This window comes from Stigmatopora nigra, chromosome 11 (assembly GCF_051989575.1).
Source record: "Stigmatopora nigra isolate UIUO_SnigA chromosome 11, RoL_Snig_1.1, whole genome shotgun sequence".
NCBI lineage: Eukaryota > Metazoa > Chordata > Actinopteri > Syngnathiformes > Syngnathidae > Stigmatopora > Stigmatopora nigra.
Window position 1 is genome coordinate 13,877,795 of NC_135518.1, and position 17,157 is coordinate 13,894,951.

The 17,157-nt window shown below is 34.7% G+C and overlaps 1 protein-coding gene across 1 annotated transcript; it reads right to left on the reverse strand.

The window, feature by feature from the left end:
• Positions 1-846: 846 nt before the first annotated feature.
• On the reverse strand, positions 847-5,873 carry LOC144204277 (receptor activity-modifying protein 1-like). The gene is made up of 4 exons (XM_077728164.1): positions 5,716-5,873; positions 4,204-4,249; positions 3,391-3,526; positions 847-1,942 (listed from the first exon to the last, which is right to left on the reverse strand). The coding sequence occupies exons 1-4, from the start codon at positions 5,716-5,718 to the stop codon at positions 1,699-1,701; spliced, it is 429 nt and encodes a 142-aa protein (XP_077584290.1). The 5' UTR covers positions 5,719-5,873; the 3' UTR covers positions 847-1,698.
• Positions 5,874-17,157: the final 11,284 nt, after the last annotated feature.

A 17,157-nucleotide genomic window follows, 5' to 3' on the forward strand; every position in this document is an offset into this window, starting at 1 on the left:
GGTTTTTTTGTGATGATACTTGTAAATAAATGGATGTTGTATGGGATATTTTGGAGCTATTATCTGATTTTATTGTTGTAAAACCCAACAAAAAACATCTTGGCTATTTATTGTTTGTTTTTTTGAGGCTTTCCGACTGTTTGTTTAATCTCCACAGCGAGTTCAGTCATATTGTCGCGCAACAAAAACAAGTAAAGGCCAATGAGGTCATTCCATTTGTGTATTGTTGTGTAAGTTTGGCTTTTGTCTGTCCACAAGATGAGAGAAAAACTTTAGTCTCTGTGGACTACTCCCTTTCCCAGCGTCTTATTTACTGCAACGGACAGATTCTATGAAATTAAAGCATATGTAGGCCAAAAAGATCCTATTCTTTATATTTATTTTTTTATAGGGAAGCACCATGTCAATTTGGACCATGCCAAATTAATTTAGACTGATTTTAAAGCTCAGACGGGCCTTATTATGGCTTTAACTTGGAGCTTTTTTTTTGCAAGAATTACGTTGCAAAAATGGGCGAAAAGCCAAAGATCGCCAAGCCTTGTAAAAAGTTTAAATGGTGTAAGTCTTAAAATGTCTTGCACATAAGTTGTCCTCAGATAAACTTATGTTAACAGCCCTAATTTATGCATATTTGTACATAATGTATAGGAATTTAGCCATGATAATACAATGGTTTGCACCAATTTCATCATCCAAGAGAAAAAATTAAATATATTTTGATTATTTTTGGTATACTTGTGCCAGAAATAATCAAAATATATTTAATTTAGAAGAAATCGATACTTTTTTTCCTATTTTTTTTCCAGTCATCATTGGTTTGCTAACAAAAAAACATAAAAATGAATGTTTCTGACATAGGAGTTTATTTGTAAATCATTTAGGGAAAAAATGCAGAATTACAAAGCCTGACTTTTATACTATTTAATTTTACATTTCTACGTCAAAGAGTTTTAGTAAATTCTTGCTGTAAAACAAAAAAACAGGCAAAAAAATACAATATGAAAAAAGTATATATTTAATCTGACTGTCAAGTCATATTTTAAGAGAAATAAATATCCTTTAAATGGAACTATTGTAGACATTGTCTTTTATTCATTATGTCAATACAAAAAAATGTCAATTTTTTGTCTGTTTTACTTGCAAATAGTGACCAACCAATAATGATACAGTCTAATTCTGCCTGGTTAGCTCGCGTGGCTAAACACATCGCACGCGGGGTTAATGATCACATCCAGCTTTTCATTACAGCAACTGTAAAAAACCAAGCCAAATATAAAAGTATAGTTATTACGTTGATGTCGAAAATGACACACCCAACAACCAGGCATTATTTAACATTGATTTAAAAAAAGAAAAACAAAAAAAATGGCTTCCACATTGTTTGGATGCGACTTCAAACAAAGAAAACAGACAAAAAAACACATTTATATTCTATATAATAGTCTATAATTCATTCCACCTTGGAAAAAAAATATTTTTCCATTTTTTTTTTGCTTTTTTAAAGAGGCCACCTCTTGATTTTTCGGCCCAAAACAACAGATGTGTTTAAGGTCATTTTTCAAGTAAAGAATGTAAACAAACCCCCTGTGGAGATGCTATATATTCTGTCATAATAATGTCAACTGTTCTATATGTTATTCATGTGCAAATGAAGTAGCAAATATGAGCTAAAATGGAATATTTTGTTAAAGACTGGAGTTATTTGACGTCTACATTTCCCGTAGTGAGTCGGAGGCAAAAAAGCGGCATGAGAAGGACGGCGATAAAAGGTGGAGCAGTCAACATGGCGATGGTACCCAATGGTGGATCCTGGACTTGTCCACAGGTGGCAAAGTAATGTCGATGGATCTGGAGGAAGAAGTCGTCCATGAGGGAACCCCGACTCTGACACAAAGATACCAGGGCCCAGTGGTTGACGCAGTGTGTCAGATCATAGTAGATACTACAACAAAAAGGTAAGTGTATTAGTGTAATTTGGAAATACTGCAAAAACTGCAATGAAATGTCATTTTTTAAAGGTTTTAGGGCATTTTAGGTCACTTTCTCATTCTTTCAACTTTTTCCAATTGTGTAATGTGTAAGAAAATTTGGGGATACTTTTTTTTGTGAGGTGGCGTTATGTTCATTTGTACGTTTCGCCAATTAACTGCCATGAATTTAAGTTTTATGGTTTAATTTTAATTTACAAGATAAGGAGGTAATAACTATGCCTATGTCTATATATATATATATATATATATATATATATATATATATATATATATATATATATATATATATATATATACATATATATATATATATATATAGACAGATAGATATATCTATACATATATATATCTGTATATATCTATATATAGATATATATATATATATATCTATATATATCTATATATATATATATATATATATATATATATATATATATATATATATATATATATATATATATATATATATATATATATATATATATATATATACATACACATATATATACACATATATATATATATACACATATATATTTAATCACGGATAGTGAAAATGAACTCGAACAAAACTAAAAAAAAAAAAAAAGAAAATCCACATTTAAAAACTTCGGTTTACCTGTTTTATCTCTAACATTCACATTTCTTTAGTCATCTTAAAACTTAAAATAAATAAATAAACTATGCAATAAAATAAATAAACTATGCAATAATTTGAGAAGTTATGAAATGTATTCCCGGCAATATTATCATGATTTTAAAAAATATATATATAAACATAACCACCAAAACATCCGACCTTAACCGAGCCAGTCTTTTTAAACCCTTAGTTTTGATTTGTCAAATCTTCTGAGTGGAGACAAACGTGTAACCTCATTTCAATGTCATAAATCTCCCTAGATGTTGCCACTACATGATATTTAGTGAGGTAAACATCCACAAGAGGAAACAGCCTCATTTCTGGAAGTCTGATCAACAAAATGAGTTCTTTTTGATGACGGACACTCCACCCTAACACACTATTTAAGCGCTAACCCCAGATGATGTCATCCTCAAAATATAGATAATTACATCAAGCACCAAGAAAGAAAAAAAACTGAAAAGTAAAGCCATAGATGGGATAGATGATGGCTACCATGGTGAAATATCCTCCACAAACAACTCCTGCCTGGAAACATTGTAATAACCAATAACGGTTCATTAAAAATGGTGACTAATTAGCCTAGGAACCACTTTTTCCAAATCATAAAATCTATGTTGTTGAGCAAGAAATAGTCATTAAATGTGTGTAATGTGCCCCATCAACCATGCAAATCCATGGCGTGCCCAAGTAAGGAAAAAAAAAACACAATTTGTGTGTTTTATGAACTGCTCGACTTTATAGTCTGTGCTACTTTACCGTTTTACAGTTGGCCACGCACAGCCGTGACGGTAGTCACTCGTCTCCATGCTTTTATTGAAGGCAGACCGGCAGATTTGGACGTTGCTATCAAAGAGGTGCTTGTCACAGGGGTAGATGATTGTCTCGGATAATCCTGGAGAATTAAGATACATGTTTAAGTGGAGCGGAAAGACTTTGATTTAGAATTAAATCTTCTAGAAATGATCTGTAAAGCAATAAGGGGGGAACAGTGCTTGCTTCCTTTGGTGCTCGGATGTTTGGTCATCGGGACGTTTGGTCACCGGTCTTTTGGTCCCTTTTGATCACCGGTCAAATGGTCACAGAGAGTTTACTGATGAAGCCATTTCTCAAAATTAGATTCATGAGAGAGAGTTTAATATCTAAGAGAGAGGGTTTAATATCTAAGTACTGTTTAATATCAAATTACATTTGACCAAAAGTCCGGCGACCAAACGTCCAGTCATGGTTTAGAAGTGATGTCATGTCAATCAAAATCAAATCAAAAGTCTTTATTGTCATTATACATAATTGCGAATAACACAATTGGTGGTGCTAGTCCACAAAGTGCATTTTCATAGTTAAAAAAAAACATGAAGAAGTAATATAAAAAATATAAAAAGTCACAACCTGGTAAGGAAAATTCTACAATATTGTACAACTATAGTTGCATCTGATATTTCCTGAGAGGCATTTTTTATCAGAGCTGATTGATTAATCCTTAAACTCCATTAGAGGGGTTTCCAAAATAGTCCAAAAAATGATTTGTGGATTATTTCAAGGTGTGTTTGCGTATATTTCCCATTGTCATACCTGTACTGAAGAAGACAAATTCCAGCATACAGAAAATAATCAGCCTCTGTTAATAAGAGAAAAAAATTGACCAAAATATTGAATAGTTGTCGCAAGGTAGCTACATTTTCACATAAAAAAAAAAAAGTCATTATACCTGCCATTGATTCCTCCGCTAAATCTTGACTAGTTTCAAATCAATTGGCAGAAATATTGTATAATCAGACTCTAACAAAGTAGGTAGCTCACTCTCAATTTGGTTTAAGTTAGGGTAGGATGAACTCCATATTTTGAGTTTTTTCTCCAGCTATTCTCAATGCAAAACAAACCAATTGCCTGCAATATGTTTTCCTTCAGATTTACTTTCCTACCAAAAGACACAGTCCTTGTTCTAAAGACAGGAAATGGTCAGTTTGTAATTCAGGACTCCAGAGACACCAGCAGCTTTAAATACTTGCTTACAACTTATCAGGGGGCTTTTTTAACAATAGCTTGCTTAATCTAAGACCTTGATAGATGAGTCTCTCTCTATTTTTTTATATTCATTCCGTTTATTTGGCAAGACATGAGTTGCTTCAGCTGGGAAACTAATTATTAAAGATTGAAAAGTGGGATTTAAAAAAAACATAGGCAATCATTGGGAATGTGGTAGTATATGGAAGCAGATATAGTTAAATGTTAGCCACCTGCTTCCTGGAAATTCCCTTGGATTATTGGATGTATCTTTTGGGAAACAAATAGTCCAAATGTATGTTGAAAAGGAGAAGTGGAAGCACATGTTGTTTGAATTGTAAACGGATGAAACTTTCTCGGTGAATGCTAGCCGGAGTTCTTCCGGTCGATAAATGAAACCTAATTAGAAATTTAAAAACAAAACAAAAGGATTACATGCTACTAATTGCTCAGAAGGGATGGATAGAATGTTTTGGATAGAAAGCCAAAAGTTAGTAAGAAAACATTTTAATTTGGAAGGAAAATACATTGTTTTGGATTGGATTACTTTATTTGGGAAGTTTTGTTGTCACAGTACCAATGGGTGAGAATACAGACACAGAAAAAGACATTTTGGACAGAAATAGATAGGTAATAAGTAAGTTAATACATAAATATATGAATAAATTTGGAGGAAAAGCTGAAAGAATTTAAAAAAAAATGCAGTTTTCAGTCTTTTGCTTAAAGAAAGTTAAGTTTTACATAAGAAGAATAAGATTTAATAGTAGAATTTATATTTGCTCAAGTTAAAAAAAACATGCAAATTCTGGAATATACAATATATTTTAACTTTGTATTTTCAAAATTTGTTCCATAAATCTTTACCAATGAAACTAAGAAACAAGAAAAATAATTCAAATGCACTGTATGTCCAATTTTCCAACTTCACCTTCATTATTACTTTCCTTCTTATTCATTCCAAACATCCAAACTCCGAAACCCAAATTTAAGATAACAACATGTGCTTCCAATTATAAAAACAAACTATAAAGTCACAACTACCTTGCAAAATTTAATGAAATTCACATAAACAGCACCTACCATTTTTCCAGTTGTTGTTCGCCTTGTACTTCAATTCTTATTGATGTTCCATTCGGGAACAGATGTCCAAGTGGTCATCGCCTTTTAGGTCTTGTGGTCTTATCACTGTAACTTGGAGATAATTATATTATGCAAGCAACAGCAATGGAAAGCCAGCTTCCTTTCCCAGAGTAGTCCCCAAAGTTCCCATGCTACGTAAAGCCATGTTTCTTGTGCAGACTCTCAAGGCTACCTACCCTTTACCCCTAGAGACACTTGAACCCAGGGGCCTTAGTGTCAACAAGCCGACCCGATCCCATCCCGTCAAGCCACTCGTCCTGCTTGTTTGCTCTTTCTTTCCCATACGATATAAATTTAGCCCGTTAGGAACAGCGGGGGCCGATTTGGCTTCACAGTTGGGAAGTTTGGGCTCCAAATATTAGTGTTGTCCTTCCTAGTTGCGTGGAGTTTGGTTTTCTTTGGGTACACCGACGTTTGGTCGCCGGTCAAATTTACTTAGATATGAAACAGTACTTAGATATGAAACAGTACTTAGATATGAAACAGTACTGAGATATGAAACAGTACTTGGATATGAAACAGTACTTAGATATGAAACAGTACTTAGATATGAAACAGTACTTGGATATGAAACAGTACTTAGATATGAAACAGTACTTAGATATGAAACAGTACTTAGATATGAAACAGTACTTAGATATGAAACAGTACTTAGATATGAAACAGTACTTAGATATAAAACAGTACTTAGATATGAAACAGTACTTAGATTAGATATTAACCAGTGCTTAGATATGAAACCGTACTTAGATATTAAACAGTACTTAGATATTGAACAGTGCTTAGATATTAAACAGTACTTGTATATTAAACAGTACTTAGATATTAAACAATACTTAGATATGAAACAGTCCTTAGATATTCAACAGAACTTGGATATTTAACAGTGCTTAGATATTAAACTCTACTTGGATATTAAACTCTACTTAGATATTAAACTCTACTTGGATATTAAACAGTACTTAGATATTAAATAGTACTTAGATATTAAACAGTACTTTGCATTATTAGCTGCAAGATTGGCTACAAATTTTGAGAGTTTTGCATAGGACGATCCAAAAAAAAAAAAAACAACGGGCATCAGACTCCAAGGATTTGATGGCATGTCTTTAAAAAGTTTTTGGTACCTCTTCCAGTAATCAGATAGGCGGACAACATTGACTGTTTTTCTTCTTTCTGCAAGTAAATGTCAAAAATTCTACGCCAAAACCACCAGACATTCGTAAAGTCTGTTTTTCCTTGTCTTGAAAATAATAACCAGTTGACTCGTAAGCTCATTGCAACACTTGGCCATTTTTTTTATCCTTCCTCCGTTGTACGGTGATTGAAACATTTACCCCTCGAACGCTGACACTTTGCCATTAGTTTCCACAATTTTACTCTGCCAATAAATAGGATTCCGATTCAAAGAAAGAGAAAAAATGTCGTCATTTTTTTTGCATCGCTATCGGGAAGTCAGGAAGGTTTTTATTGGACCTAGCCTCGAGAAAAAGCACAAAATAAGCAAAGTTATTTACGAAAAACAGAATACACAAAGTGAACTGATGAAAAACTGAAGTCTGAAGGTTCTGGAAGTCAAAGAAGGAAGTAAATAATCCAAAGTAAAAGGCTCAAAAAAGTATTTAAGTACATGGAAGACCGGTAAGAGCTTTGCAGAGCAACAAATAAGATATGTAAGTCTAAGCTTTACAGCCCAACAAAAAGATTTGTTAGTCACTCCAGAATTCCAGCAAAGAGATTTAAGGAGCGGTTTGATGTGGTTCAGTTTCTGGGTACTTGTAAGAACTGAAGCAATACCGTTCTGGACCATTAACAGCTGTTGGAGTCGTTTTTTGTCGAGGTCTACAAAAACCCACTTGCTGTGGACTAATAAGCATTTCTGTCATTAAAACTGGAGCTCTTTCATTCAGCTCAGCGACCATTCTTTATAGGGATTTGACAAAAAAATCTATCTTTATCACATTTCACTCGCTCTCCTAATTTAAAAAGAAAAATTAAGAATTTTACTTAGAAAGCGAGTACAATAGGCACGTGACCGGACGTTTGGTCGCCGGTCTTTTGGTCGCCGGTCAAATGTACTTGGATATTAAACAGTACTTAGATATCAAACAGTACTTGGATATTTAACAGGACTCAGATATTAAACTGTACTTAGATATTAAACAGTACTTAGATATGAAACAGTACTTAGATATGAAACAGTACTTAGATATTAAACAGTACTTAGATATTGAACAGTACTTAGATATTAAATAGTACTTAGATATTAAACAGTACTTAGATATTTCACAGTACTTGGATATTAAACAGTACTTGGATATTAAACAGTACTTGGATATTAAACAGTACTTAGATATTAAACAGTACTTAGATATTACGCCACTTTAGTAAAAAAAAAATTTTGCCCGCACAGTTCACAGCTCTCTTGCCATTCTTATGCCATTTTTATGTTTAAGTATTTGTAAAGGCCGTTTACAAACAAATAATTTTATTTTCAGCCGCTAACTGACTTCCCAATCGCACTTTAGCCCTCTCACGTCAGTTCAAAAATGATAAAACCCAATAGTACACAGATTGACCCGACTTTGGCAAATGTTGTGTGCGTGAACAATTAAAGATTTTGGACTCACATTTAACATTTGATCTGGTGGAGCTCCATCTCCACCTACGATAAAATCAACGTCAATTTAGCCAGGCATCTGGTTCTCATAGAAATCCGGCTAAAACCTGACTTCATTTATTGGTTAGGCTACATATCAGAGCTTTCAGTCCTTAAATGCCCCCCAAAAAGTGGTCCAACTCTAAGAACTGACAACCTAACCATGACACGGGGGCGCTAGAGTCGAAAAATACTCGGTCTGAGTAGGCGGGGGTGATAGATAGGGTGTCCTTTTGTTATGTTTTATCGTGTGGTGTCACAAAACGTTGACAAAAACTCCAATAACGCCATTAATTGCTCACACACATGGCATAACTTGTACTACACTGTATAAAATGAATATTATTAAAGCCAAGCATGTGGTTACATTTCAAGTGTAATAGCGTGACAGAGTGCAAATACTTGGTTAGTGTAACCCAATAGACTTTTACCTCAATTATTCGCCATTGCCAGGCCCGAGAAGGTCCGCAGGGGTGCCAAAGTTCTGAGTGGAACAGTCAAAACAGAATAAATCGACTCAAGATTTGCAGTCCTACAAATATAAGATGACTTTTATTCTGTAAACATTCCTAACCGCATCGTGTTTGTTTGTTAAAACGCCGAGTTTAAGCGCCCAATCGTACGCGGGAGAACAATACCAACGTCTGGACTTGGGCTAACCTCGTAGTTGGCGTGGCATTTACTGTAACTGCGGTGATTTGCGACTACGAGTGTTGAAAACAGTCCTCCGCAAAAAGGAGGGCAAAATATCAGTCGAAAACTGTGGTTTATCCCTATTTGACTTTGTTTGATTTGGCTTTCCGACTGAGTAACTGCCGATATAACGTACAATCTGCTGTTGTAAATGCCTCCACGCTATTGACCTCAAAACTCTTCTGCCCTGTAAGACTTGTATTCTTAGGCGTGTGTAGTTTATGTAGTGGTTTTTCATTTTTTAAAGGAGAATTCCGCGAGTAAACATACCGCTGTTTAAATAAGATACCTCAGGACTATGCGGTGAGTTCATTCCGTACATTTCAAATATTCTTCGGTACACGGCGCCGCCAATGTAATCATTGCGGTATCGGTCACCTACAGGTTTACTCAGCTATCAAACCATCGATTACTATTTATTTATTTGGCCGTAAAGCTTTTTTTCCTACACTCATCTTCTCATTTTGTATTGTATTTGAAATGATAGCTTCCATTTAATGACCAAAAATGGCAAAAAGGGCGATATAAGAACCCCATGTGGCCGTTTTGGTCTTGTTCAGACTTGTTTTAATCTCAATCTCAGTACAATAAATGTATGGGTATGTCTATTGAATAGGGAACATTGAATTTTCAGTGGAGCTGATGGCAGGTTTGTGCTTGCAATTCTGGGAATCGCCTCCTTGGGGGAGTGGAGAGCAAGCTCCGCCTTTTATATTCAAACTGTAATCACAAATAAAAGCAAAACAAAGTGGGATAATTTGTTTAGAATTAAGACAGAAGGATTTTTTACACCAAAATTTGGATTGACATTAATGGAGATTATTCTGCATGCTGGACATTCAGTTTTGGCATGTTTTTTATTTAATTTATTGATTCTGTGTTATGAAATTTAACACAAATATGTTTTATATGATGTATTTCTGTTGTTTAGTATTCAGATGGGCGGTTTATATAAGGCTCACTGGAGTATAAGTCGCATTTTGGGAGGGCATTTTTAAAAAAATGTTTAATCAGAAACCAAGAACAGGCATAAATTAAAGTAATAATGGACTATGATTGGCTGGTCAACGATTCAGGGTGAGAGAGAAAGAGAAAAATTCAGTTTCAGGATATTTTTTATCTTATTTATTGACTGTGTTATACAATTTAACCCCCCAAAAATGTAATCTGATATATTTCTCTAGTTTAGTTTTCAGATGGGTGGTTTAAATAAGTGTCACTGGAGTATAAGTCGCATTTTGAAAGGGCATTTTTTTAATTAGAAACCAAGAAAAGACATAAATTAAAGTTAGAATGGACTGTGATTGGCTGGCAACCAATTCAGGTTTTGAGAGCGAGAAATTCAGTTTCAGACAGGTTGAAATATTTCAACCTGCATAAAATTGTCCCAGGAATATGATCGTTGTTTCTGGGAAATGAAAAGAACAGGAAGACCTCAAAACTTTTCTGAGAATCCTAAAAGTTGGAAAGGAAATCATCCATTTCATTCAAAACTATTGTGACATTAACCTCTTCTTTTTATAGTCCGTACTTCTGTCAAAACATAATACGAAAGCAACTACAAGTACCATTTGAGACAGTTTTTACTAAAATGGGGGTCAACAAGGCGACATGATCATTAAACCATTTTTAATCTGCCATTGAAGGTCCCCGGGATCCCTTTTAGAAATTCCATTTGTTATTGGTATGAATTGCAAAGCCACACTTATCTCACCGTCCGTCCTAATTGGCCCAAAACAAATTGTAATTCAATACCTCATTGGCAAAAATAATGACATCTAATTAGAGGAGAAGGACTTGTTTGTGATTTGTTCTGACAAATTTTGGCGGCCCAGACCAACCTTTTACTTCTTTAACGGCTACGTGCAGCCACTTGCACAAAAGTCGACGCACACAAGGGTGCTTCAGTTAACATTTAGGTTGTCATGGCTCAGCAATGACTTGTCCCTCTCAGGCATGTTCGATTTACAACCCAAGAGGATTGCCTCTGTTTTTTTTTTGGTTTTTTTTGCAGCTCTAATTACAGACACACATGCTAACTTAAAGAGACACGCACATAGCCGCCGCCGGCAGATATTTTAAGTGGCTTTCTTTGTCAGCATTAGACAGCTTGATCGTTAGTCTCGTATCAACTAATTGACAATGTTTGTTTAAACTTGGAGTAAAGATGGTTTGCATTATTGTAGGTCTGCACTAAAAACCACAAAAACTAATAACAACGAAGGCAAAAACATGTTGAGTTTACTACCGAAAAATGTACTTTGACGTGTCTTTTGATTTGTAATAGTTTTAAAGTGATAGTACACAAAGAAATGTATTGCTCGGGAGGCATATGTGGCTCTTTTGATAGGTGTATATGGATCTCTGCGAACCTGGCACTGTGGCGCCGAAATTATAAAATTATCTTTTTAAATCATAATTTTTCTTCGTTAAATCATAATTATTCTTCATTAAATCATAACTTTCTTCATTAAATCATATTTTTCTTCATTAAATCATATTTTTCGCCATTAAATCTTAATTTTTCTTCATTAAATCATATCTTTCTTCATTAAATCATATTTTTCCTCATGAAATCAGAATTTTTCTTCATAAAATCATATTTTTTCATGAAATCATAATTTTCTTCATTAAATCATATTTGTTCTTCATCAAATCATAATTTTCTTCATTAAATCATATTTTTTCTTCACGAAATCATATTTTTCTTCACAAAATCATATTTTTTCTTCAGAAAATCATATTTTTTCTTCATTAAATCATAAATTTTCTTCATCAAATCATATTTTTTCTTCATTAGACTCTTCTGCATGCATCCTCTCATTGATACTCATTGATTGGCAACAATAAAATAATATTCAGACTTTTTTTGACTTTGAAAGTGGTGAAATGTCTAATAAATGCTCACATTTTCATGTATTTTCACTTTTAAATCCTGAGTACGGCTCTCAATCTTTGAAAATATGAATTGTTTATGGTTCTCTTTGTCAAAAAGATTCCCGACCCTTGACTTATCCAATCACTGCATCCAAATACTAGTTACTTTGTTGCAATCCGTCATCGTGGGAGTGTGTTCACGATGGCCTCATCAGAGCAAAGAAAGAAAATAAAACACATTGTTGTTGTGATGCAACCACGTTGCTAGGCTCTTCCATTCAAATGCCGACCTTGCATTCTTTCTCTTGAAATGACAAGTCTGCGTCAATGTTTTCTTTCTTATTCTTCTTCTTTTCCTCCAATCTATAACGGCAATGCAACCCCAAGGCGGCAGATTGGTCCAACTTGAGAACTTGTTCATTAGTTTTTTGTGTGTTGAGAAATCCACGGCTTGTTTTGACTTGTAAAACTCAGACAAACTTGCGCTCCGACTCATTTTAACGTGACCTAGACGGGGTTTAAAACCTGTATTTATTAGAGAGAAGTGCTCCAAGGAGTTCCCCGCATGAATACATTACTCACTGAAGCAATTTTGTCGACTTTGTAGTGACAATGAAAATACCTTAAGAAATACCAAATCCAAAAAAAATGACTATTTAAACTTTAACAACTCTTTTCGTTAATTAAAATTTTGACTTTCAAGTTTGGAAACAATTTTATTGGCCTGCTACCACTGCTACATTGAAATAGGCACTATTTTATATATGAGAACAGTACAATATGTGAGAATATGTTGAAAAAGTTTGTTTTAGTTGAGTTTTTATTCCTGATTTTTGCAGAAAATAACCAAGTTTTTCTTTTTCGAAATAATTATTGCACTCCAAATATTTAAAAAAAATACTTTATCTGAATCTCGGTATATATAAATCAAACTGATGGCCAAATTTATTATATTATCTCTGTTAGGTTCATCAGTAATTATACTTTAATAAAATTATAAAACAATACACAGGGAGATCTGATTAATTGTATATATATTTAATTAATTTGACAATAATTTAGGTCGTAACTCAGAAACAACTCCATTGGAAATTAAACAAAATTTAAGCGTCAATTTGCCAAAATAATTCCATAATCAAGCAAAAACAGCGTCACTATTTCCAACAATATGTCAGTAATCACGAAGGTTGTTGGTTAGCCATCACACTGAATCAGCAAATTTCTTAATCGTCCTTCCAGGTCTGCATTTTGGGGTAAAGGTCAGTCCTATTTTCTAGTAAACAGTCCTCGGAACAAGGACTTGGTGACATGTTACGATCCCGATCTCACCACAGACAAATTAAAGAAGCTCTTAAACAAAAATTACTAAATACACACATATAATAGTATTACAGAATAACTACAACAATCTCCTTAATTTGTACTGAACATGGTGTATATTTTTAGCCTTGTCCACCCAAAGACAAACAGGGTCACCTACAAAACATTTCCTAGAACAGAAGAAGAGATTTTGTATAGATATCAGCTCATCCAAGAACAGAACTCTCAACCAGTCAGCCAATTTTCACCAGCACTCACAAACAACATCATTGTTTTTCCCGGGTTCCCAGGAAAGGCCACTAGACCTCCTCAACACTCAACTCCCTTTTAGACTTCCTTGTGGCGGGGCGGGGGGGTAATTACTGTAACTGTCACTTTTTTGTTCTTTCTCATCCAAGGAAGAAAATGGAAAGTACCCCACCATATCCCCCCTTTTAGCCGTGCCTTCATTCTTTTGGCCTGCACAACCCCCCCGATGGGTACGCGGCGTAAACTGTGTCCACTTCAATCACCTCATTTCTGAGTAGATGTCAACTCAGCTGGGGACAGAAGGCGGGGCGTGGGTCTGGAACAGTTCGTTGGGGTAAATAATCGCTGGGAGCCAATGTCCGACAAGTACATGTGTGTGTATGTGTAGAGAAAGCTTGGAAGCGGGTGGCATGACCTTACAGATGGCTGCTTCCGTCCAATCAAAATGCAGGATTTTCCTTACGAAACATACACACACGGGTACACGCCCACTTGTCAGGCCATGGTACACCAACCAGCCCCTGAGTTTTCTAATGTTTTTTCTAATATTTTTTTTTACGGCGTGGTAATTCTTGAACTACTATCTGGATTTTGGCGAGGTCTAAAGGAGGAATTCCTATTGGTAGCCATAACAAGAGTCATATGATGTTTAAGTGGACTTTAAGACGGATTTTGAGAAGGTTTATGTTTAGTTAGTATTCATATTTTGTCAATGATAAGAGGAGAACTTACCAAAATATGGGATACTGAAAATTTGCTTGGCAATTGTCTTGTCGTACTTATGTTAACATGAATCTAAAAGCCCTAAAAATTAAAGGGAAAGAGACGAATGGTGTCTTTCCATGGGTCGATTTTTTTAAGGGTTTGAGATTAAGATTTTTCTCCAAATAAATGAATAGATTGGATCGTAATATTTGGTGATTTGGAGAGATCAAATTCACTTATAATATTTGAATCAGTCTTATGGAGCAGTTATTCTAAAAGGATATTATAAAATGTTGTTAAATGTGTATAAAAAATGAACAAATGTAATCATAGACAGCCATTTTGGACCTTTGCAATGACTTTTACGCCTATTTTTCGGTCAAGTGTGGTCAAGTCGAGTCCAATTTAGGAGTGATTCTTAGTTCAGAGCAATGTTCACTCTAATTTTTCATGTAAAACATGCTGTAAAACACCAAAAAACATAAGAGTGGACAGAGCTACTGCCCCTAGCTACCACGTAAACGGCGCCATCATGGGGAAAAGGGCAAAAAAAAGTGGATTTTATTTACTGCGCGCCATATGATTGCTACTGCGCAGAGAAGACGAGAGTACTAGCTTAGAGGGAACATTGCTTGAGACATAAATACTGCTTTTTGCATTGTAAAAACTGCAATACAAACTTTTAACTTGTCCTTTACCTGCTTTCTTCAACAGGGAATTTTGTAAATGGAAGGAACCGATGCTAAAAGTGTACCAAGATGGAGTTGCTAGCAGGAAATTGACTACAATGACCTGAAAGACATTCAAAGATCCTGCACCGTGGGAAACTGTAAGACTGGAAGTTTTTTTGTCCTTCTGTTTTATTGAACTTGACCTATATTGCAGCTCATTTTAGACATTGTTGTGCTGAAACTATTATTAACTCTATTTGTGTTGCTCTTAACAGATACTCACAGGAATACTGTGGATATTTTAGTACTCTGGACGATGGATTATGAAGAAAATATTGACTCACAGACGAGATCGTAAGTTAATCGACGCCAAACGATGACTTGGTTTTCTTTGTTAATTTAAAAATTCACAAACAAGTGGTTTACAACATCTGTGTCAAATGCGCACAACATTGCTTTGTTTACTGGCAGTCGTGCTTCGTTTTCCTAACTGCGTGTGCCAGTTGTGTATTGGCTAACGAGGTGGTGACATGACATGGAATTAGAATGAAAGTTGACAAATCAAGATTCCAAATTACACAAGAACATTTGGAATAACAATGCCACTACTTCTACAATTTCCAACACTTAGACACAACCAATAATCAACTCCATGCCACCATCTTTACACAAAAAGTCAGACCTCTATAATTTAGTCAATAATTAAGGCTACTCCTAAAAACTCCAAACCAGAGACACTCTGTAATATAAAAAAATGAACTAAATACTCGTGAAGTTGTATTTTCAGATCTATCAGATACCAATATTGAGTCTGTGGGACTAATGTAGTACGGAAATGTAAGTTTTGTTACTTAACTTAGGGTGAATTGGGAAGAACTAGATGTTTTTTATGATATAGTTGGTATATTTATTGTCATTATACAAGAAGATGATCTTTAAAACCTCCAAGTACTGAGGGACTGTGTACTAACCTCAGTCTCAGTCTAGAGAAGGTCCTCACCTTGTGGACTTTCTATTGTGGCTCCAGTTTTTTTAACTAGCTCTACAATGTCTTCTGTGTCTTTTGTCTGTCTTACTACTGGGACCAAAAAAAATTCCCGAATATGGGATGTAATAAAATTCTAACCTAACCTAAGTAAATAAATATTCCACAAATAAATACAACAAACAGACAAATAAATCATCGATAAATAAGAATATAGTTACTTCATGTCATATTGATATTTTTTAAAAGTATAGATCCTTGAAAAATAAATTATTAAGAGTTATCTGTTTAGTTTTGCACTTCTCCGCTAAATTTTTTTTCGTTATCAGTCGACAAAAGGGTGCATCACGGGCGCCATTTTTTCCCTTTGTTTATTTTTGGTATAATCTGTCATTCCTTACTTCTATTTGAGATAAAAACAGCGTCCACAAGCCGCCAAAAAGAACTGTAGACTTTAAAAAAATGCTGTCAAACGCTGTAAATCTTGTGCTTGTTAGTTGTAATTGCTTGAGTAATGGATGTATGTAACAGGGTTCCTCAAGGCTACAAACGGCCATCTTTCCAATGGGGTTGGGGGATCTGGTTACGGCACCCCCCTTGAAGTTGCAAGTCATCTTAAATGACTTCCTTGTTCCTGTGCAATCTTTTTTGACTACACGGCGTGGAAAACCAGGTGACTTGCCCCCAGGCAAAGGCTTTATGAAGTCACATCCTGCACGCCGTATGATATCCCGATGGTAGGCAAGCCCCGATGTCTCAGACTCAAGTCTAAGAGGTTTATCAGCTCGACTCTTGGAGCTTAGCCACCGCTTAATGCAGGGATAAAGCTACTTTAAACTGGGCATTTTAAGACCATCTCAGGCTGCTTATTGGACTTCTTGCAATTGTTGTTTAACGTTATTTGCCCAACAAATTAGGCGCCTTATGAGGGCCTCAACTTCAGGTGAAATCACTGCCTGTGTCTTAGTAAAAATATCAGTATTTCATGACTTAAGAGTATATATATCTTTTACAAAAAGGTCTTGTTTGTGTGGCTAGTTTTTAGCAAAATTAGACATGTTTTTTTATTGCATTTTGCTTCAAGACTTTGCTTTTATTTCCTTGTTAAAAAATGTGAATTGACTTTGTTAAAAATCAATAATACTCTGGCATGCAGAGATTATTTATTAAAAAATACAGTATTTTCACGACTGTATGAATGGCACATTTTAATTTTTTTCCAT

Excerpts from the sequence above, each read along its gene's own strand:
- LOC144204277 (XM_077728164.1), bottom strand. Across the intron at positions 3,527-4,203 it reads ATTTGTCTTCTTCAGTACAG|GATTATCCGAGACAATCATC; the intron begins GTATGACAATGG and ends TTAATTCTCCAG. Across the intron at positions 1,943-3,390 it reads GCGTGGCCAACTGTAAAACG|TATCTACTATGATCTGACAC; the intron begins GTAAAGTAGCAC and ends TTTTTGTTGTAG.